This window comes from Nerophis ophidion, linkage group LG25 (assembly GCF_033978795.1).
Source record: "Nerophis ophidion isolate RoL-2023_Sa linkage group LG25, RoL_Noph_v1.0, whole genome shotgun sequence".
NCBI classification, from domain to species: Eukaryota; Metazoa; Chordata; class Actinopteri; order Syngnathiformes; family Syngnathidae; genus Nerophis; species Nerophis ophidion.
Window position 1 is genome coordinate 35,382,837 of NC_084635.1, and position 23,301 is coordinate 35,406,137.

A 23,301-nucleotide genomic window follows, 5' to 3' on the forward strand; every position below is an offset into this window, starting at 1 on the left:
TTCATTTTGGGAGTGAATGGAGTTGTCAGAACGCTGGTTTGTAATCTATTAATAAAGTTTGACTGACATGACTGTTTTGTTGACATTCCCTTTAGCACAGCGCCATCTGAAGGATGCATAACGTAACTCCAGCCTCTACTGTAGCATCTATTCTATGCGCCTTATAGTGCGCTGCGCCTTATATATGAACAACGTCTTAAAATAGGCCATTCATTGAAGGTGTGCCTTATAGTGCGGAAAATACGGTAAATAAACATTAAGATAACGTATATCATTATTTGAAATAAGTATATCAATATTTAGAATAAATACATATTAATTTGAAACATGTTTTTACCAAAACAAATTCATGTGAATAAATTGTTTAAGTGCATAATAAAAAATGTAATAGTACGTGACTACACGCTGAAAGCCATTTTGTAATGCTTGCAACATTTTTAAAGTCTTGGTATCTGCGTTAAGCTTGTAAGCAGCCTTTTAGAGTTAATTAAAACAAATTCATGAACAAAAACATTTCTGGCCTGCATTCAAATTCGTACCACCCACGTTTTAAAAGCCCAAAACTTATTTTGGATGAAAAGATGCAATGACTATCAGACTTATGACTTTGTTTGGATCTAACAGTTGTGTGTAATAAAAGAAAATAGGGAACTACAGCGAGTCTGGATTAGTTTTGGACTCCCCCTCACTTAAAGCGGGAGTAAAGAATGCACATAAGTCCCAAAGAGATGATACAGTATTATCTGCAGTATTACTTAATGCTTCATTCACACGCAGGATTCTCACAGGCATGAGGCAAAAACTAACCCAGACCCAGTGTAGTTGAAATATTGTGTTGACATTGTTACACTTCAATAGCACACTCCTTAAATGCATTTAACAAGTAAATGTACAGTTGTTAAATACCTGGAAGAAAAGTGTAGTGAGGGAGACACAAAGGACACAGACACCAGGTGTACAAAGGACACAGACACCAGGTGTACAAAGGACACAGACACCAGGTGTACAAAGGACACAGACACCAGGTGTACAAAGGACACAGACACCAGGTGTACAAAGGACACAGACACCAGGTGTACAAAGGACACAGACACCAGGTGTACAAAGGACACAGACACCAGGTGTACAAAGGACACGGACACCAGGTGTACAAAGGACACGGACACCAGGTGTACAAAGGACACGGACACCAGGTGTACAAAGGACACGGACACCAGGTGTACAAAGGACACGGACACCAGGTGTACAAAGGACACAGACACCAGGTGTACAAAGGACACATACACCAGGTGTACAAAGGACACAGACGCCAGGTGTACAAAGGACACAGACGCCAGGTGTACAAAGGACACAGACACCAGGTGTACAAAGGACACAGATACCAGGTGTACAAAGGACACATACACCAGGTGTACAAAGGACACAGACACCAGGTGTGCATGAAGAGCTCCATTTCATTATTAAGGATAAAACATCACATTTCAACATTCATACACACATTTAATATGCTTATTGGAATACAAAACACTCTTCTCCCTTTTAAGTGTTTGGTAAAAATGACAAACTTTCTCCTTTCACAAAGTCAATCTTATTGCATGTTGAGAAAAAAAACATTATTGCATAAATCAACACTTCTGGGAGGATTGGAGTCCTTATGCGTGACGGGAAGGTAAATAATACAAACATCGTGTGTGCTGAGTAAGAATAAATGATGCTTGGTGACACAAACATGTGGTGCAACATGTAGAAGATGGTTGCACAACAGCCAGTCATGTTGTTGTTGTCAAATATATTTTGTGCCTTCATCTCACATCTAACACTGACTTCTTGCAGTTGGCATGACACACAAATTCATCCTGGTTCCAAATCGACTCATCATTTTCTAAAATTGATTGAAAAAGTACAAATAAAAAACTTGTTTTAGGCCATCTTTTTGCAAACAGAAGGAGCTTTTTCTAACCCTTTGCCTGAAAAATTTTGATTTTAATTATTATACCAGATAGTACATTGAGAAAATCGTTTTGAATTGAGAATGAAATCGTCACCCCACACTCCTAACACACACACACACACACACACACACCACTTTAAAAACACACTTCAGTCGTCGCATGACAAAGATTCAAGCTCCCACAACACAGCTAACATAAACATGATTGAAGGTTTGAAAACATCACAGGTTATGATATTTATATTTATATATATATTAAAAAAACACATCTAATAGGTGGTGTTTTTCTTCAGTTTGTGTCAAAAGGAGGACTGTATAAAAAGTACTGACTGGCACAATTTTCCACCCGGAGCTACGAAAGATGTGGGCGGTGCTCAGAAGCCAGCGTTTTGGCAATGATGACCACAGGAAGCAGCAAATGGGGAAAGTGTTGGATTCAAACCCAGAACCCTGAGTGGACTCTGAGGTGTAAGACCGTCAGCAGCCTGTCGGGGGACTTTTTGAAATAGAACGGGCCGCTGTTGCCGTGGCAACACTCGGCGACGTCACCGTACATGACGATTTAGGACGATATTGGAATGAGTGGAAAAGGTGGATGAGGGAGGCGAAAAAGAAATAACGAGTGGAGACGTGGTTCGATTCCAGTCTTCAAAACAAGATTGTGCACAATTTGAAAGTTATCTTCAGACTAACATGGAGGAATGGAATGTTTTTATAAGCAATTTGCCATTTATGTGACACATTTATGATTGTTGACCAGCAAAAGTTCAATGGAGGCGACTGGACTTGTGTTTGTTCCCATGGAAGGAGACAGTCTTTGGGGGACATTGAGTAAAATAAATAATTGTTGTCACCGAAGGAAATAAGTTTGCACCATCACTAATTTACAACAATTTCCTGATACCTGCCCCCCAAAGATTGTCTCATTCCATGGGACGAATGGCCACTAAGGAGTTGTTTTGCACCACCCAGGCAAACAACCAACCTGTCACCACACTTGCTAATCCACAATGGTTGAATGGAGACAGCTGGAATATTCTTGTTTGTTTCCTTGGAATGAGACAATCTATGGGGGGACAGATGTCGGGACAATGAGTGAAAGAAGTCATCTGTGTTAAACTAGAGACTTATTCTTGAAACAAGTTTGCACCATCACCAATTTCCAACATTATCCTGATATCTGTCCCCAAAAGATTGTCTCATTCCGTGGGAAGAATGGCTAGTAAGGAGTTGTTTTGCCACGCTTGCTAATCCACAATCCAGACTCGAGACAACTGGATTCTTCTTGTTTGTTCCCATGAAACGGGACAATATTTGGGGGACATTGAATGAAACAAATCTTAGTCACAGTAGAAAGGTACTTTCTAAACAAGTTACAACATTCTGTTATTTTTCCCCCCAAAGATTGTCTCATTCCGTGGGTAGAAAGGCCACCAAGGGGTTGTTTTGCCACCACCCACACAAGCGACCTATTGCAATGTTTGCTAATCCACAAAGTTTGAATCGAGACAACTGGAATCTTCTTGTTTGTTTCTTTGGAATGAGACAATCTTTGGGGAAGAGATGTCAGGACATGGAGTGAAAGAAGTCATCTGTGTTAAACTAGAGAAATACTTTCTAAACAAGTTTGCACCATCACTTATGGTGTGCTTACAACAACAACATCCTGACATCTGTCAAAGACTCTCATTCCGTGGGAAGAGTGGCCACTAACGACTTGTTTTGCTAGCACCTAAAGATCTGTTGTCATGCTTGTCTACCAGAAAGTTAGAATCAAAGCAACTGGCCTCTTCTTGTTTGATGACGACACTCATAGCGAGGGAATGAGACAATATTTGGGGAGAGAGATGTCAGGGCACTGGGTGACAAATGCCAGTTATGTGCAACTAGAAAACACTTTCTAAACCAGTGGTTCTTAACCAGGGTTCAATCGAACCCTAAGGGTTCGGTGAGTCGGCCTCGGGTTGGGTGGAGCCTCCACTCAAGCCACACCCGACTCATCGTGTACATAAAACTTCTCCCTATCGGCATATTAGGAATACGGCAACAGCAGAAGCCAAACTGATGTGCGGGTGTGTCATTTGTTACGAGTTCTGGCACTGTGTTGGTGTTGTTCTTTGAACAAGGTGATGTTCATGCACCAGTAAAAGATCATATAACTTTGTCTTGAATTTGAAAAACATTTTATTTTTCACTAAAGAAGGGTTGAGTGGATGCACATATGAAACTGGTGGGGTTCAGTACCTCCAACAAGGTTAAGAACCACTGTTCTAAACACAGGTTTAGAAAACTTATTGTCTGCTTACAACAACGATCACCCAAATATTGTCTCCTTCCACCAATGAGGTGTTTTGCCACCATTTAAAGATTTGTTGTCATGCTTGTTTATCAAAAAGGTTGAATGGAGCCTGGCATCGAAACCAGAATGAATGCTGGGGGTGCTGTACGTTTTGTGTTTTTATATCTGAATGACAAGTCCTTTTCATTGTGATGCTGAATCGGTTCAAAAGTCTTAAGAATTGATTTTTAAAAATCATTTTCTCAGAGCTTTGTAACCTGTTTTGTAATCATTGAGACACAAAAGAATCCAGGGTGTCGACTTAAAAATCCATTTTGAAATCCTAGTGGATGGTGATTTGTGCTCAGATTGAGAGCCTTCCTAGACCTGGCCTGACCAGCCAGAGTCTCCAAGGGAATATTCTTATCGGTGATGGAGCAGGAAGGGGTTAGGAACACGTTTGCCGTGACATTTGAAATGAAGCTAATCATTGAGGCAAAAGGGGGCTAATTAGCGCTCATGGCACTTGGTCCCCACCATCCCTTCTTGTGAGGCCCCCGCCCTCTGCTCTTGTATAGCTGGGGGCCAAACTACAGAGGTGTTGGTCTGTGGTACATGGAATACAAAGAACTAGCATAAGCAAAGTACAAATCAAAGCGATAAACTCCACTTTTTGAAAATGTGCTGTGACTTATTGGTCCGTTGGTGCGGAGGCGATTAAAGTGCACGTCGCTCGCTGGGGGAATCCACCAGTGAGAAAAGTTCCTTCTCCCCGCACTTCCTCTTCCTGTCAGAAGTCAGTTCCTCCTTGACACAGGGGGCGGGGCGCCCGGCCAACGTTAAATAAAAAACGGCGTTTGGCCAGGACTCACCGCAAGGAGGTCAGATGGAGTAGGTGGAACTCTCCGACTGCTGGCGGATGTAACACTGAAAACTCTTGTCTCCGATGGGATGTTCTCTGAGGAAACAAGAAGACGCCGTCACCTCACCATCAGAGCGGCCATTTAACAGCAGAAATACTTCAGAAACTGATTCCCAGCCTATTCCTGCTCCGGTACTGGGAATGAGAACCTTTTCCCAGTACCAGGTGTGAATCCATCCTGGTATTTAACGGTAACCAGGCTTTGGTACTTTTATGAGTGTTTATAAATGGTGTTTTTTTTGTTAAATAACAACATTTTGTTGTAATATTTAAGGGTCCAATGACTTCACATCAAATATTACAATTTGCCTTTTTTGGAAGAAAATATTGCATATTTTGTGTTTTTGCCAGAAAAACAGTGTTTTGACAAAAAGGGCATAAAACATAAGAAAAAGTTGATATTAAGAGAGATGAAGTGGATTTAGGCGTGGAATAAAAACGCAAGAATCCTTTATGAATTATTTTGAATTTTTAATGACTGAGAACTTTCTGTGTCCACATTGGACAATTTGAGAGGAGCACTAAAGGATAAAAAAAGTAATAGATTTGAAAAGTAAAAATATAAAAATGTCCCCGCATGTTTTCATTGGAAAAAGTTAGGAGCCCTGACGGAGCAGAAAGTGGACTAGTGGGGTGCAGAAAGTGGACTAGTGGGGTGCATGAAGGTGCAGAAAGTGGACTAGTGGGGTGCATGAAGGTGCAGAAAGTGGACTAGTGGGGTGCATGAAGGTGCAGAAAGTGGACTAGTGGGGTGCATGAAGGTGCAGAAAGTGGACTAGTGGGGTGCATGAAGGTGCAGAAAGTGGACTAGTGGGGTGCATGAAGGTGCAGAAAGTGGACTAGTGGGGTGCATGAAGGTGCAGAAAGTGGACTAGTGGGGTGCATGAAGGTGCAGAAAGTGGACTAGTGGGGTGCATGAAGGTGCAGAAAGTGGACTAGTGGGGTGCATGAAGGTGCAGAAAGTGGACTAGTGGGGTGCATGAAGGTGCTGGACATATTCCCATCCAAATGAAAGAATATTAGAAGCACTTACTGGCTGCCTATCTTGGTCTTCTTGAACTTGTCCCGCTTGTACTTGGTGTGCTGCTGCTCCAGAGTCTGCACGGCCGACACGATCATCTTCAGGGTCTTGTAGGTCTCCTGCGGGTCGTCGATGAGGAAGCTGGAGTACTCCTCTTGCTCGGGCCCGTCGTACACGGACTTACTGCCGCAGGCCTCTGTGCAGCCCGGACATAAAGAGGCGTCTTGAAAGCACCCAAGTGGGCTGACAGGAGAAGAAGTAGGACCATGGCGCACCTTGCATCTTGATGAGTTTGGTCATGTAGGTGCTGAAGAGGGAGTAGATCCTCTCCGTCTCTCGGTCGCCGTCTACGTCCAGCTGGATGTTGGCGGGCAGGCCGCTGCAGGAGGAGCATGGAGGTCAGTTTGGAACCTTATTGATTTATTCATGTGTTCCGTGCTTTAACTTTGGGGGGTGGCGTGGCTCGCTTGGTAGAGCAACTCCAATTCCAGGAATTTCAGGTTCAATCCCCGCCATCTTGGACAAGACACTTTACCAACCACCCTGGTTTCAATGTAACTTAAAGATGGAGATAATGGGGTTCACTATGAATAGCGCTTGGAGTCTCGAGAGAATTTTTTACACTGAATTTTTATACACAAATTTTACACAGAATTTTTTTATAACAAATTTTTTTTACCCTGAATGTTATTACACTAAATAATTTAGTTTATTTTTTTACACTGAATTTTATTACACTGTATTTTCATCACAGGGCCAACACAGATAGACAGACAACATTCACACACTAGGGACCATTTAGTGTTGCCAATCAACCTATCCCCAGGTGCATGTCTTTGGAGGTGGGAGGGGCCTATCCCCAGGTGCATGTCTTTGAAGGTGGGAGGGGCCTATCCCCAGGTGCATGTCTTTGGAGGTGGGAGGGGCCTATCCCCAGGTGCATGTCTTTGGAGGTGGGAGGGGCCTATCCCCAGGTGCATGTCTTTGGAGGTGGGAGGGGCCTATCCCCAGGTGCATGTCTTTGGAGGTGGGAGGGGCCTATTCCCAGGTTGATTGGCAACACTAGATTGGCCCTAGTGTGTGAATGTTGTCTGTCTGTGTTGGCCCTGTGATGAGGTGGCGACTTGTCCAGGGTGTACCCCGCCTTCCACCCGACTGTAGCTGAGATAGGCGCCAGCGCCCCCCGCGACCCCGAAAGGGAATAAGCGGTATAAAATGGATGGATGTATTTTTATACAAATACTTTTTTTACACAATTTTTATACACTCAATTTTTTTTACAATTCTTTTTACACTCAATTTTCATACACTGAATATATCTACACTTTTTTTTCAACCTGAATTTTATCACACTAAATCATTTTTTAAATTTTTTTACACTGCATTTTATTACACCAAATTTTTTTTACGCTGAATTGTTTTTACACTGAATTTTTTTTACAATAAATGTTATTGCACTGAATTATTTCAAAATTATTTTTTTTATTCTGAATTTTATTACACACAATTTTTATACACAGATTTTTTTGTAACAATTTGGTGACACAAAATTTTTATACTCTGAATTTTTTTAACACTGGATTTTTATACATTGATTTATTTATAGTGAAGTTTTATACACTGAGGTTTATTTACACTGATTTAACACTAAATTGTATTAAACTGAATTTTTATACACTGATTTTTGTACTCTAAATTTTATTAGACAATTTTTGTATGATTCATCTTTTATAAACTGAATTAAATTTTTTACCCCTAATTTTTATACACTGATTTCTTTACACTGAATTTTTATACACTAATTTTTTCTACACAAAATTTTATTACACAGAATTTTTTTTACACTAAATTTTACTACACTGATTTTTTATACAAATACTTTTTTTTACACTTAAATTTTTTACAACTAATTTTTTTACACTGAATTTTCATACGCTGAATATATTTATACTTAATTTTATTACCCTGAATTTTATTACACTTAACTATTTCATCATATTTTTTTACCCAGAATTTTTTACAACAATTTTTTATACGGTGAATTTTTTTTACACTTACATTTTATTACACTGAATTTTTTACAACACATTTTTTACACTGAATTTTCATATACTGGATTTTTTACAGTAAATGTTATTGCACTGAATTATTTTAAAATACATTTTTTTACCCTAGATTTTGCTCTGAATGTTATTACACAAAAATTTTTATACACTGAATGTTTTGTGAGAAATTTTTTTTACACAATTTTTATGCACTGATTTTTTTTAATTTTTTTTACAGTGGATTTGTATACATTGATTCATTTACACTGATTTAACACTAAATGTTGTTGAACTGAATTTTTACACGCTGATTTTTGTACACTAAATTTTATTACACAATTTTTGTACGATACATTTTTTTATACACTGAATTTAGTTTTTTATCCTTAATTATTAAACATTGATTTCTTTACACTGAATTTTTATACACTGATTTTGTTTACACAAAATATTATTACAAAGAATGTTTTTTTTCCCCAATTAATTTTTTTAGACTGACATTTTAAAACACACACATTTCAAACAGTGGTATGTTGCTAATAACTATTTTTTCAACCAAATTGTCAGCATAAATTCATGTTTAAAAAGATTGTGTGACATGAGTCTGGCGTGAGAAGAGCAGGAGCCCCCCAGGGGCCAGGAGCCCCCCCAGGGGCCAGGAGCCCCCCCAGGGGCCACATACCCGGTGCAGGGCGTGCAGCCAGGCGCCGTGTCAGCAGAAAGCTTGCAGCAGAGCCAGTGGCCGTTGAGGTAGGCAGAAGGATGGTAGGTGCTGAGACGCTTGCGGTTGCACTGGCTGACTTTGGTCAAGATGTCGATCCAGTCGCGCGCCTCCACGCAGTTGTTGGCCTGGATGTAGAGCGCTCTCTCCGGCTGGATCACCTGGAACATCTGGAGGAAGACCAGGCCACGAGACGACACACAAACATCACACATTGGAGGAAATGAGGCAGGATTTTGTAATGCCTGACATACATTTTTCATCTTGAAGGACTCTTCCTCCAGCCTTTCCACAGCCAGGATGTTCTCGATGGGAATGCTGCACAGAGCGCCCTCTCCTGGAAGGCAAAGGCAAATCATCAGTGGAGGAAAATGTCTGCAACCTCTCCAACTATCACTTCACACCTGGAACTAGGTCTGGGATGCTGTGGGCACCACACGAGTCCACTCGATTCTTGGGGCTAACGCAGTGGTTCTCAAATGGGGTACTTGAAGGTATGGCAAGGGGCACGCGTGTTTATTTTTTCAAAAATATTCTAAAAACAGCAACAATTCAAAAATCCTTTAAAAATATATTTATTGAATAATACTTCAACAAAATATGAATGCTCATTTTTATTTGACACTTATTGAAATATCTTGTGTGACATCATGCATAAAAGTGCACTTGATTTGTTTTAAACTATTGTAGTGGTGTTCTGTACAAAAAGTGCACTTGAATTGAGTGTTGTTTTGATATGTCATCTTAGTGACATCATGCACAAAAGTGCACTCATAGCTTGTTTTAAAATGTCTCTGACAATCTTGCACTTTCTGTTTTGGAATGACATGAATGTTTGTGCCACTGCTTAATAACTGTTTCATAAATACACTTTTAGTTGTGATTTCCCTCTCTGCATGAAAGTTTAAAAGTAGCATATATGAATGCAGTATGAAGAAGAATGTTTGAATGTAGACACATAGAATCATCATACTGCTGTCATTATATGTTCATTCAAGGCTAAGACACAATATATATATATATGCTGTATGGTCACATGGCCTAAGAATATGGAGATGATAAAAAGAGGCCATATCGAGCAGCCTTAGCTGCGACACTTAACTGTTAGTTTGTGGTTCATCCCACTTCAACTGTTCCACCGTCAAAACATTCCTCTTCACTAGGACAAAAAACAGAGTTGTTTTTTGAACTGGAAAAATTCCCAGTATTCCAGGAATTCCGTAATACCATTTCTCAATTCCTTCAGGAATTGCCTCTTCTAGCTGTGTGATTGCTTTTCTACACCACATTTCTTCTCCAGATCTTGGCACACTCTACCTTCCACATTTTTCACCCCATTCAAAACTTTACAACTTCAAACCTATTCAGGAGTTGCAGGCTTTCCCTTGACAAATTCCAAACATTCCCAGATTTCCCAGAATTCCAGGTTTTCTGGGACATTTTCCCATTTAAAATGAATTGGCCATTTTTCAAACTTCCATTTCCACATTTTTCAACCTATTCAAACCATTCCACCTTCAACACATTCCACCATTCTGGAAATTCTAACTTTGTCTTTTCCAACTTCCAAAAATTCCAGGATTTTCTAGAATTCCTGCTTTTCCAAAGCCTTATTTCCACCCCTTTTCTTCAGTGTAAAAAAAAAAAAATCAGTGTTAAAAATTCAGTGTAAAAAAATAATAGATGGAAAGGACAGATTTTGGGGGGGGGGGAGGGGGGGGAATATATATGTGTGTGTGTGTGTGTGTGTGTGTACCTCGCCTTCTGCCTGATTGTAGCTGAGCTAGGCACCAGCGACCCCAAAAGGGAATGAGTGATAGAAAAATGGATGGACGGATATGTGTGTGTGTGTGTGTGCGTGTGTGTGTGTGTGTGTGTGTGTGTGTGTGTGTGTGTGTGTGTGTGTGTAAAATTCAGTGTAAAAAAAACTACAGAATTTTATGTGTAAAACTCAGTGTAAAAAAGAATCAGTGTATAAAAATCCAATGAAATTTTTTTGGGGGGAAAATTCATTAAATGACAATTAGTGAGAAAAAATATATATATACATATATTGTATACATATTTGTTTATATAAATATATTTATACATATATACAGTATGTATATATACTGTATATATGTATATACACATATTTATATATATACACTTATATATATACAATATATATCTATATGTATAAATATAGATAAATATATAATTTTTTCCCACAAAATATGTCCTTTCAGTCACTTTAATGAGTGAAAATGCTTCTTGATAACTTTTGTAGGTAATGTTGAAGGTATTTATCTGAGCTTGAGATATTTCCCTCCTTCAAACACACTCGGTATATTCAGCATACGTGTGAGAACTTCAAAGAACTTCCTGCCACCTGCGTCCATCAGCCAAGACCCTGACGGCATGACTGATGAGTAGTTGCATGCACCTTCTGCAGGAACATTACCTTTAGTTTTGTGGTAGGTAAACTCGTGGTTGGTGAGGCGAAACCACCGCTTCTTGAAGTTCTTCATTCCAAAGCGGTTCCTGCCTTGTGCTCTCTTGATCATAAATCTGAAAGATGGCAGAAATATGAAATAGTCCTCTGGAAAGCTTCCCAGGTGAGCTCCAGCTGAAAGTATTTGCAGTGATCAAGGAGCAGCTCACTTTTGTCTTCATTGCTGCACTGCTTAGCTGCTAGAATTCCACAAAAACACATTTTATTATTAATATTATTATTATTATTATGCACCTTTCAAGGCAAAGGTTTTTTCCCAGCAGGTTTTATAGTTTTCTTGGTGTGGATTTTAGTCCTCACCTGTTGCACATGTGGAATCTATTTGGCCCGAAATGTGAGCAATATATGCTCCTAAACAAAAAACATATGGGAAAATAGAAACTATTTGTCAAACAAATACAATAAAATCAAATATTAGAGACAGGCTTGTTGGATCTTTGAAAAACTGGCTTGTTATTATCGTTCTTAGAGTTATTTTTTCTTTCAATCAAGGAAACAATCAATGGTAGCACGAAAGACAGCAGCAGTACTCAGCTGTAATACACCTTTCCACCACTTGTGGCAGTCATGACAAACATCCATCCATTTTTCTACCACTTATCCCTCCCTTCAACTTATACAAATACTTATTTGTGGAGGACTTTATTAAATGTTTGGGTAGGAGTTTATGAAACAAAACCAGTTTTCTTGAAAGTAATATTAAATGTATCAGAGCTGTTTATCTATTTTAAGGAATACTCTAGTTCATCCTAGAACTGGTATTAATGTTATTAAAAGAGTACTAAGTAGTTCATCCTAGAACTGGTATTTAATGTTATTAAAAGAGTACTAAGTAGTTCATCCTAGAACTGGTATTAATGTTATTAAAAGAGTACTGCTTTGGAATGGAGAATGGATATTTAATGTAATCGTTACCCACAAGAACTGAATGAAGTGTTCCCCAAGAAGTCTACAGCCGAGCATGTTTAGCTTTTGTAAAAGACTCCAATGGAAGCAACCAGCAGGTGTGTTTACTGGAGGACATGTACATGTTCACCAGCAGGTGTGTTTACTGGAGGACATGTACATGTTCACCAGCAGGTGTGTTTACTGGAGGACATGTACATGTTCACCAGCAGGTGTGTTTACTGGAGGACATGTACATGTTCACCAGCAGGTGTGTTTACTGGAGGACATGTACATGTTCACCAGCAGGTGTGTTTACTGGAGGACATGTACATGTTCACCAGCAGGTGTGTTTACTGGAGGACATGTACATGTTCACCAGCAGGTGTGTTTACTGGAGGACATGTACATGTTCACCAGCAGGTGTGTTTACTGGAGGACATGTACATGTTCACCAGCAGGTGTGTTTACTGGAGAACATGTACATGTTCACCAGCAGGTGTGTTTACTGGAGGACATGTACATGTTCACCAGCAGGTGTGTTTACTGGAGGACATGTACATGTTCACCAGCAGGTGTGTTTACTGGAGAACATGTACATGTTCACCAGCAGGTGTGTTTACTGGAGGACATGTACATGTTCACCAGCAGGTGTGTTTACTGGAGGACATGTACATGTTCACCAGCAGGTGTGTTTACTGGAGAACATGTACATGTTCACCAGCAGGTGTGTTTACTGGAGGACATGTACATGTTCACCAGCAGGTGTGTTTACTGGAGGACATGTACATGTTCACCAGCAGGTGTGTTTACTGGAGAACATGTACATGTTCACCAGCAGGTGTGTTTACTGGAGGACATGTACATGTTCACCAGCAGGTGTGTTTACTGGAGAACATGTACATGTTCACCAGCAGGTGTGTTTACTGGAGGACATGTACATGTTCACCAGCAGGTGTGTTTACTGGAGAACATGTACATGTTCACCAGCAGGTGTGTTTACTGGAGAACATGTACATGTTCACCAGCAGGTGTGTTTACTGGAGGACATGTACATGTTCACCAGCAGGTGTGTTTACTGGAGGACATGTACATGTTCACCAGCAGGTGTGTTTACTGGAGGACATGTACATGTTCACCAGCAGGTGTGTTTACTGGAGGACATGTACATGTTCACCAGCAGGTGTGTTTACTGGAGGACATGTACATGTTCACCAGCAGGTGTGTTTACTGGAGGACATGTACATGTTCACCAGCAGGCCTGCTTTGCAGCAAAATATTACATCAAAATCAATGTTGTTTTGAATTATTGTTCTATTATTGTACTTTCAATATTCCCCTTTGAAATATTTTTGGGGAGAAAATATTGCATATTTTGTTTGCCCTTAAAAAAACTAAGTTTTCAATAACAAAAAGGGCATAAAACAAACACATTTAAAAAAAACATACCAAAATAATATACATGTATAATCGACTGATAGATCTTAAGTGTTGAAAGTAAACAAAATATGAATAATTCTGACTTATTTTTAAGACCCTTGGATCCCCAAACATTTTAACGGGATTTTTTTCATTGAGTTGTTTCTCAAAAAATAAAAATGAATCAAAAAGAATGTAGTTATGAATTATTGACCAATTTAAGGGTGCATATTTTGTGATTTTACCATTAAAAAACAGGGTTTTCTTTAACACATATATATATATATATATATATATATATATATATATATAACACATATATATATATATATATATATATATATATGTGTGTGTGTACGTGTGTGTATTCTATTTTTTTTTGGACCAAAAAAAACTATTTTAGAATGAATCACGATTCTTAAGTGTTATTTAGTTGTTCACTGGCTGTTAAGCTTTGAATCCCCAAAAATGTGTTGTTGTTTTTTACTGTTATTGCTCGAAAAATTATGATGAATCAAAATCAATGTTGTTATGAATGATTGACCTATTCAAGGCTCTAATTAAATCCCATCAAGTATTCCACTTTGAAAATATTTTTAGGGAAAAATACTGCATATTTTGTGTTTGCCATTAATAAAACTAAGTTTTCTATGACAAAAAGAGCAAAACTTAAAACAAACACATTTAAAAAAAAAAAAACACAAGGAAATAATACAAATGCATAACTGACTGACAGATCTGAAGTGTTGAAAGTAAAACAAACAAACTGATGTGTGGGGGGGGGGGGGCCCTTGGAGCTCCAAAAATGTAAGTGCTTCTTTTTAAACTGTCATAAAAATGAATCATAATCAATGTTGTCATTAATTATTGATCTATTTAAAAAGGTGCATATTTTGTGATGTTGCAATAAAAAACTGGGGTTTCTTTAACTAAAAGGGCATTTTATATATATCTATATGTGTGTGTGTGTATATATATATGTATATATATATATTTTTGTTTTTTTTGTTTTAAATTTATTTTATGTATTTTTAGCGGGAAAAAAAAATCGATTATAGAATGAATCCCGATTCTTATTTGATATTTAGATGTTCACTGGCTGTCCAGCTTTGCAGCAGGAAGCCAATAAAATGCGATACTTTTTTTTTGCATACATGGGATATTCCATATGTATTTTCCCTCTGTGATGCTGTGAATTCTGTAGTTTGAGCACGTTGATGACTAAACTAAAAGTGAAGAGGAGAAAGAGGAGCAGGTGACAAGCAGACTATTTCATCCTTCTGGCCTCCCCCAGTGTCAAAGCGGTCTGGGACGTGTCATGTGCAGCAATAATGTGACGGTGGACACAAAGGACACCGGGGGGGTCAGCATGTGGGCGGACACGTGACAATGTGTGTACTGTAACCAGACCACACCTTAGGGGCTGAGTACAGTACTTCCTGTCACGTGGCGGCCATCCACCTCCAGTGGGAGACGGTGCAGGAGAGAGGAGGCGGAGCACTGGGGGAGGGGCTAGAGTGCACACACACACACACACACACACACACGGGGTGAGGAGGGCAAAAAGAAGCTCTTACCTGCCCTTCCCATCAACCCTCTTTATAGTGAGTCTCACACTCCTGCGCCCGCCACACAAACACAAGAAGGTGGGCAGTGAAAGTTCCCTTTAAAGCCGGGATGTCCACTTTGGCAAAATACTTGCACAAATACCACAACAGAGCCGAGGAAAAAAGAGAACGGGGGAAATTTTACCCCCAAAAATTGCAATGCTGACTCTAATAACACAAAGCTGTTTTCTCCTTTAAAACTGTCATCACTGAATCAAAATCTATTTTCTTATGAATTATTGACATAATGTAATGACTTCACATCAAATATTCCATTTTGAATAACATCAAAGTGTTAAAATAAGTCAGACTTATTTTTTATTTGAATTACTTTCAACACTTCAGATCTATCGGTGGATTATACATTTTTATTATTTTGTTATGTTTTTTTTTTTAAATGGGTTTGTTTTATGTCCTTAATTTTTTATATGGCAAAAACAAAACATGCAATTTTCCCCCAAACAATATTCTAAGTGGAATATTTGTTGTGAAACAATAACTGCTGGTGTTTGGAGGAAGAAGAATACTGAGTTGCATCCCAAGAACACCATACCTACTGTGAAGCATGGGGGTGGAAACATCATGTGTTTTTCTGCTAAGGGGACAGGACGATTGATCCGTGTTAAGGAAAGAATGAATGGGGCCATGTATCCTGAGATTTGGAGCCAAAACCTCCTTCCATCAGTGAGAGATTTGAACGGTTGACCAAATACTTATTTTCCACCATCATTTACAAATAAATTCTTTAAAATTCCTACAATGTGAATTCCTGGATTTTCCACATTCTGTCTCTCCCAGTTGAAGTGTACCTATGATGAAAATGACAGACCTCTGTCATCATTTGAAGTGGGAGAACTTGCACAATCGCTGGCTGACTAAATACTTTTTGGCCCCACTGTATGTATGTATATATATTTTTTTTTTTCATTTTTTGGGCCCAAAAAATATATATATATTTTAGTATGAATCGCTATTCTTATTTGTAACGATTCTTAATCTATAAAAAATAATCCAAAATCTATTAAAAATATATTTAAAAAAATAAATCATATTGTTGATGTAAAAGATCAGCAGATTTAGTTTAGAACATTTTACAAAGATGTTTCAGTGTGTGGCCCTCAGTGGGAAGTTTGGAGGCTCCTGCACTTAAAGCCTTATGAGAAGCAACAATAAATCTCCATTTCTTTGAACAAGTTGACTTTAGGTTAAAAAAACAATCTTTCGGGAAGTGAAGATAGCAGAATTGTGTGCAGCAGTTATTAATACTGGGTGATAAAAGCGACATACCCTTCTTTCAGCATGATTGGCGTCTCAATACTCTTCTGATCCCACTTGCCCGAGGTGGAGATGAGGTCCAGAAACTGTGGAAGATAGAAAAGATGTCACCAATGACCGCACTTCCCAATACGTCAAAATATCACTTTTTGCATGGATACATAATTGCATTAAGTTAACGTATGCATAGGGATCATTCCAGTGGAGCACGGCAGTCTTCATAAAGTTCAAGTTAAAGTAGCATCTTTCACTTCCTGTGGGTCCTTGGTACCCCGACACTCATGTTCGTATGATGTACTTCTTTTTTCCTGAGTCGGAGAGGAGTTACTGCTCGACAAGAACAAAGAAAACACTCACATTCTTCACAGCGTCCGCATACTTCTGCTCGTTGAAGTAGTCGTAAAATGCAGCCATGTAGGACTCTTTGAAATTGGCCTGAAAAAAAAATAAAGAAAAGAGTCATGGAAAGGCGAGAAAGAGTTTAGTCAAGATTTAGCTGTTAAGAAATAGCAATAAGATAAGTTCAGGTACAAGAATGGAAACGATTGTACGACATCGGAATCAGAATCACATTTATTGGCCAACTATGTCGAACGCACACGGAATTTGACTTGCTAGACTTTGCTCTCCTTGTTCAATGCAAGAAACAAAGAAAAACACATGCTAATGTTAGCATGTTAACAAAAGAGAAGTTAACATATTTTTAGTATCAAAATTGAAGATTTGTAGGTGTAAACATACTAAATTAGTAAACATTCTAGCATTAAAATTTAGCATGTAATGTTAGCATACTAATATTTGATAAGTTGGCATACTTCTAAGATGGCGCCAAGTATCAAAAGCTGTGATTTTTAAGTGTAAATACATAAAATTGGATAAAATGAAGCATAAAACATTAGCATGCTAACTTTAGCATGATGACATAGGAAAACTTTGCTTACATCTAAGATGTTCCTAAGTATCCAAAGCCATGATTTTTAAGTTTATATACATAAAATTGTAGCATAAAACCTTAGCATGCTAACACAAAAGAAGTTAGAATACGTCTAAGATGGCGCCATGTATCAAAATCGAGGATTTGTAGGTTGAAACATAGAACATTTGCAAAAATGATAGCATAAAACATTAATATGCTAACATTAGCATGACAACAAAGGAAAAGTTTGCAATTTTTCCAAGATGTCGCCAAGTATCATAAAGTCATAATATTTAAGTTTAAACAAAACAAATTAGTTAAAATTTTAGCATAAAAGGTTAGCATGCTGACATTTAGGTTGCAAACTTCTAAGATGGTATCAAAATCAATTTTTAGGTTCATACAAATTAAATGAGCAAAGACGCTAGCATAAAAATGCTAATATGGAAGAAATCACATACTTCTAAGTTAGTGCCAAGTATCAAAATCCACAATTTTTAGGTTTAAAAATAAAAAAATTGGCTTCAAAGCTAGCACGTTACCATAGTTGTATCAAAATCCATTATTTGAAAGCTAAAACATAGCCTGTGGCCCGATAAAAGAACTAGCAAAAGTGTTCTATTTTCTTATGACAACATGTCTGCTGTACACTAAAGTTCAAATGCTAACAGTTAGCATGCCTGGCCAGCTAGCACGTCCTGGTTACGTGAACTCACGGATTTGGACTTAGCCAGACTTCTCAGGGTCTGGATGGTCTTGGAAATGAGGGTGAGGGTTCTGGACGTGGCGGGATCCTGCAGAGCACAGATCAAAGAGTTGCTAGTTATGGAAGGAGGAATGTTTGTAGTCAGTGGGGAGTCGTGACGACCACTCACCGGATGGTGCGGCCGTAAATGAAAGAGGTTGGGTGAGAGGATGGCCGGAGCAAAGAAACGCAGGAAGATGAAACTGCTGACTGCCGTGTATCGCACATCTTGGTCCACTGCAGGAACCACAACAACTTCAATGTCCACGTCTTATTCCTCCACCACTATTTACTCCTGCTTCTTTCTCTCAATAATAGCATTTCAAAGTTCCAAAGACTACTACTCATGCGCCCATCAAACACTTTTTGTGATGTTATTTTTACAAGCGGCTAGCAGCTAAATATGTGTCTCCATGCAGCAAACCTTGTAATATCCCCCTCCTTGACGGTAAATAAACTACATCTCTTAATATCTTAAGTATCTTTATAAAGTGTCATTATCACTGGAGGATGAGGCTAATCGAAAGCTAGCATGCTAATCGCTAAGCTAACGGCTAAACTAGTTTAGCTTAGCTCAAACCAAAGGATTATTGATATTATTGACTTTGTTTTGCCCAAACGATTGTACGTAGTAATAAAAAAAAAAACAAGTTTAAATATTGTGTTGATATTGTTCAACTGTCAGTATCACTCGCCATAAACAAGTAGAACACATTACAGTTAATACAGGTGATTGTTTCATGGTATCGGCAGCATAAAACCCTGCAAGGAACAACCTGAATGAGTGTTTATGTTTCATATTAGCAAGACCTGGCTTCTAGAGTGTAAGAGGAAGTGTTTTAAGAGTGTTTATTAGTGCTTATAAAGACGTTAAATGCATATTAATATAATATATACCATGAATTGATGAAGGTGGACCCCGACTTAAACAAGTTGAAAAACTTATTGGGGTGTTACCATTTAGTGGTCAAATGTAGGGAATATGTACTGTACTGTGCAATCTACTAATAATATGTACTGTACTGTGCAATCTACTAATAATATGTACTGTACTGTGCAATCTACTAATAATATGTACTGTACTGTGCAATCTACTAATAATATGTACTGTACTGTGCAATCTACTAATAATATGTACTGTACTGTGCAATCTACTAATACAAGTTTCAATCAACCAATCAATCAATCCAGGTTATGGTTTGAGTTTATTCCCAGCATGCATACACATGCTTCCATACATCAAAGTAAATAGCGACACTTAGGGCTGGCTACCGATCACATTTGAACCGATACAGTACCTAGGAGTCGATAACGGTACCAATTTTGGAGCGTTATTTTTTGAGATGTCCGATTATATCAGACTGCCGTTGTTATCGGCCGATAAATGCTGTAAAATGTAATATTGGAAATTATCGATATCGGTTTTAAAAAGTCAAATTCCTGACTTTTTAAAACGCTGCTGTACGAAATGCCACACGGACGTAGGTAGAAGTACAGAGCACCAATAAACCTTAAAGGCACTGCCTTCGCGTACCAACCCAATCACATAATATTTACAGCTTTTCACACGAACAAGTGAATGCAAGGCATACTTGGTCAACAGCCATACAGGTCACACTGAGGGTGGCCGTACAAACAACTTGAACACTGTTACAAATATGTGCCACGCTGTGAACCCACACCAAACAAGAATGACAAACACATTTCTGGAGAACATCCGCACCGTAACACAACGTAGACACAACAGAACAAATACCCAGAAACCCTTGCAGCACTAACTCTTCCAGGAGGCTACAATATGCACCCCAAACGTCGCCCTCCCTACCCCGCCCACCTCAACCTCCTCATGCTCTCTCAGGGAGAGCATGTCCCAAATTCCAAACTGCTGTTTTGAGGCATGTTAAAAAAAAAAGCACTTTGTGACTTCAATAATAAATATGGCAGTGCCATGTTGGCATTTATCATAACTTGAGTTGATTTATTTTGGAAAACCTTGTTACATTGTTTAATGCATCCAGCGGGGCATCACAACAACATTAGGAATAATAATGTGTTCATTCCATAACTGTATATATCGGTATCGGTTGATATCGGTATCGGTAATTAAGAGTTGGACAATATCGGATATCGGCAAAAAAGCCCTTATCGGACATCTCTACTCATGACACATTATCTGCGTGTAATATTGGCTGCATTTCTGATAGTTGTTTGTGTGCCATATTGTTCCAGACCACAGCAAACATTACCCAGCTTGCAAAGATTGTAATAAATCCAATTCGAAGAAGACAGCCTGTTTCCTTGAACTTGGACACAAACATCCTTACCTTTGGCCATTCTGAGCCACTCATTTCCAGGAGTTACCTCACCCTCTGAGACCTTTACTAATGTTTTACAATGTTGTAAAAATATGTAGAATAAATCTTACATTTCATGTTTGTCAGCCTGCAACACATAATCATTTTGATAGTAGGCTAATTTAGCTAATATAAACACTTACATCATGTGTTAACACTTATATAAGGAATATCAAGATCGGTAATTAAGAGTTGAACAATATCGGATATCGGCAAAAAAGCCATTATCGGACATCTCTACTTAGAAACATTATGACAGACCACCTAAAACAAAAAAACTGAATGCAATTTTCCAGTTTTTCACTGCATGGGACACCCAAAATGTACATGCAAATAAAGAAATTGGGATTTACAATATTAACTATGATCAATAAAACACTGAATATTAACAAGAAATGAACGTCGCTCCTCTTTTATGTGGGATTAACGATATTAACTCTGAACAATAAAACACTGAATATTATCAACATATGAATCCATTTTACTTCTCAGACCAGCTCCTCGATAGTTGTGTATCTTTTACGATCAAGCAAAACACAACAAAAGTGTAAGAAATGGCAAAATATAAATGCAAAGGGTAATAAACACCTACAATAATGATATATTATCACTTTTATGCAGACATTTGTTGTAGAAATTTGCTTCCGCTTGTGTTCCTGACACATGCTCTGAAAACAAGCCCCGCCCACTCCGCTTTGTTCCTGGTCTGAGCTGCTGTGACGTAGATTACCGTAATAACTCGTGAAGATGTCAACCATTGAAATATTTTCTACAGTTCAAGACTTGTGGTCATTTTTAAAAACAACACTGCAGGTGACAACGGCGGTCACAGTTTTGAAGTTAAAGGTGTAAAGAAATGATGTAGAAAATGTGAATCTGGTGCATGTGGCGTGCAGGCCGTCCTCGGTCCCAGGTCTGCTTTGGACGCCAGAGTCCATTTCACTTTGACCCTTCAGAGCCGACTGCGGCCACAAGGGGGCAGCAGAGGACAAAACATTCCCAGTCAATCTAGTTTGAGGGCTTTTGTGAACACATTTGCCACATTTGGCACTTCCTGCTCACGCAGGCGGTGGTTACCTTGGAAACGCGTGGCGGCCGACTCCCGCAGCGAGAAGAAGATGTCACACATGACCGTGGGACAGCTGACGCCCGAGGTGGTGATGACGTTGAAGATGCGGTCCACGTAGTGTCGGAGGTTTTCCTGCGGAGGGTGGGAGCGGGTTAGGGATGTCGGATGACCTCAAACGCACCGTCAGGCGGTCCTCACTCGATTTGTGTCCAGGTTCTCCGACTCCTTCAGCTTCACCGGGTCGATTTCACACGACTTGTGTTCCGCGCAGATCTGTGGAGACGCTCGGGATGACTTTTGCAGCCGGAAGTGTATTTGCTGGCAAGGCTGTACCTCGTCTATGATGGGTTTAAGTGTGACCTGCAGGTAGTGCCTTCCTGCCAGCTTCATGGTCTCGTCGATGCACTTGGACGTCAGCGAGTTGCCCCGGAAAATGGTGTTTGGGTCCCTGCGTGGGGAGGAAGATTACAATCTGCATGACCGAAGCCAACATCGAAGTAACATGTCAAGCAGTGTGGGTGGCACTGGCAGCAGGTGGGTCAAGTGTCTTGCCCAAGGACACAACGGCAGTGACTAGGATGGCGGAAGTGGGAATCGAACCTGGAACCCTCAAGTTGCTAGCACGACCACTCCACCAACCGAGCTATGCCGCCCTCAATTACTTTTTTACTTTTTAGTCGGATGAACCTGCTGGGTTTTAGAGAGATTTTTTTTGTTTCGTTTATTGAACCGAACAAAAAAGAAGTTGAATTTTGGTTGAACGTAATTTTTTTTTTTTTTAATATTAGCATGCTGACGTTAGCATGATGACATAAGAAAAATTAACATACTTCTGAAATGGCGCCAAGTATTGAAAGCCATGAATACTAGAATTAAACTATTAAAATTTCCAAAAGTGTTAGCATAAAATGTTAGCATGCTAACATCAGAGTAGTTAGCATACTTCTAAGATGCTGTCATGTATAAAAATCGATGATTTGAAGGGTTCAACATATAAAATTTGCTAAAATGCTAGTATAAAGTATATATATATATATATATACACACACACACACACACACATATACACGTATCTATCCATTTTCTACCGCTTATTCCCTTTGGGGTGGTGGGGGGTGCTGGTGCCTATATCCGCTACAATCAGGCAGAAGGCGGGGTAAATGGTAAATGAGTTGTACTTGTATAGCGCTTTTCTAACCCTTTTTAAGAAGCCCAAAGCACTTTGACACTACTTCCACATTCCCACATTCACACACTGATGGAGGGAGCTGCCATGCGAGTCAGTGGGGAGCAAGGGTGAAGTGTCTTGCCCAAGGACACAACGGACGTGACTAGGATGGTAGAAGATGGGGATTGAACCAGTAACCCTCAGGTTGCTGGCACAGCCACTCTACCAACTTCACCACGCCGTCCTACGCCACCTCATCGCAGTATACGTATATATATATATATATATATGTATACATATGTATATATGTATACATACATACTGTATATATACATATATACACACACATATATATATATATATATATATATACAGTATATATATATATATAAAATTGTTATCTTTTTTTTAAATTCAAATCCATAATTTTT

At 39.0% G+C, this 23,301-nt stretch overlaps 1 protein-coding gene across 2 annotated transcripts in view; it reads right to left on the reverse strand.

Moving 5' to 3' along the window:
• Positions 1 to 1,436: 1,436 nt before the first annotated feature.
• Positions 1,437 to 23,301, reverse strand: part of rasa3 (RAS p21 protein activator 3) — a 108,277-nt gene continuing 86,412 nt past the window's right edge. Inside the window, exons 12-25 of one of the 2 annotated variants that reach the window (XM_061887066.1) lie at positions 22,036 to 22,150; positions 21,901 to 21,975; positions 21,711 to 21,834; positions 18,410 to 18,516; positions 18,251 to 18,328; positions 16,976 to 17,053; positions 16,631 to 16,704; positions 15,314 to 15,355; positions 11,382 to 11,488; positions 9,193 to 9,275; positions 8,900 to 9,108; positions 6,448 to 6,551; positions 6,185 to 6,368; positions 1,437 to 5,187 (exon numbers count right to left, since the gene is read on the reverse strand). In XM_061887066.1, coding sequence (XP_061743050.1) covers positions 5,112 to 5,187; positions 6,185 to 6,368; positions 6,448 to 6,551; positions 8,900 to 9,108; positions 9,193 to 9,275; positions 11,382 to 11,488; positions 15,314 to 15,355; positions 16,631 to 16,704; positions 16,976 to 17,053; positions 18,251 to 18,328; positions 18,410 to 18,516; positions 21,711 to 21,834; positions 21,901 to 21,975; positions 22,036 to 22,150 — 1,456 coding nt within the window. In that variant the 3' untranslated portion in view covers positions 1,437 to 5,111. The remainder of the gene's footprint in view (positions 5,188 to 6,184; positions 6,369 to 6,447; positions 6,552 to 8,899; positions 9,109 to 9,192; positions 9,276 to 11,381; positions 11,489 to 15,313; positions 15,356 to 16,630; positions 16,705 to 16,975; positions 17,054 to 18,250; positions 18,329 to 18,409; positions 18,517 to 21,710; positions 21,835 to 21,900; positions 21,976 to 22,035; positions 22,151 to 23,301) is intronic. The other variant, XM_061887067.1, reaches the window with a different exon arrangement.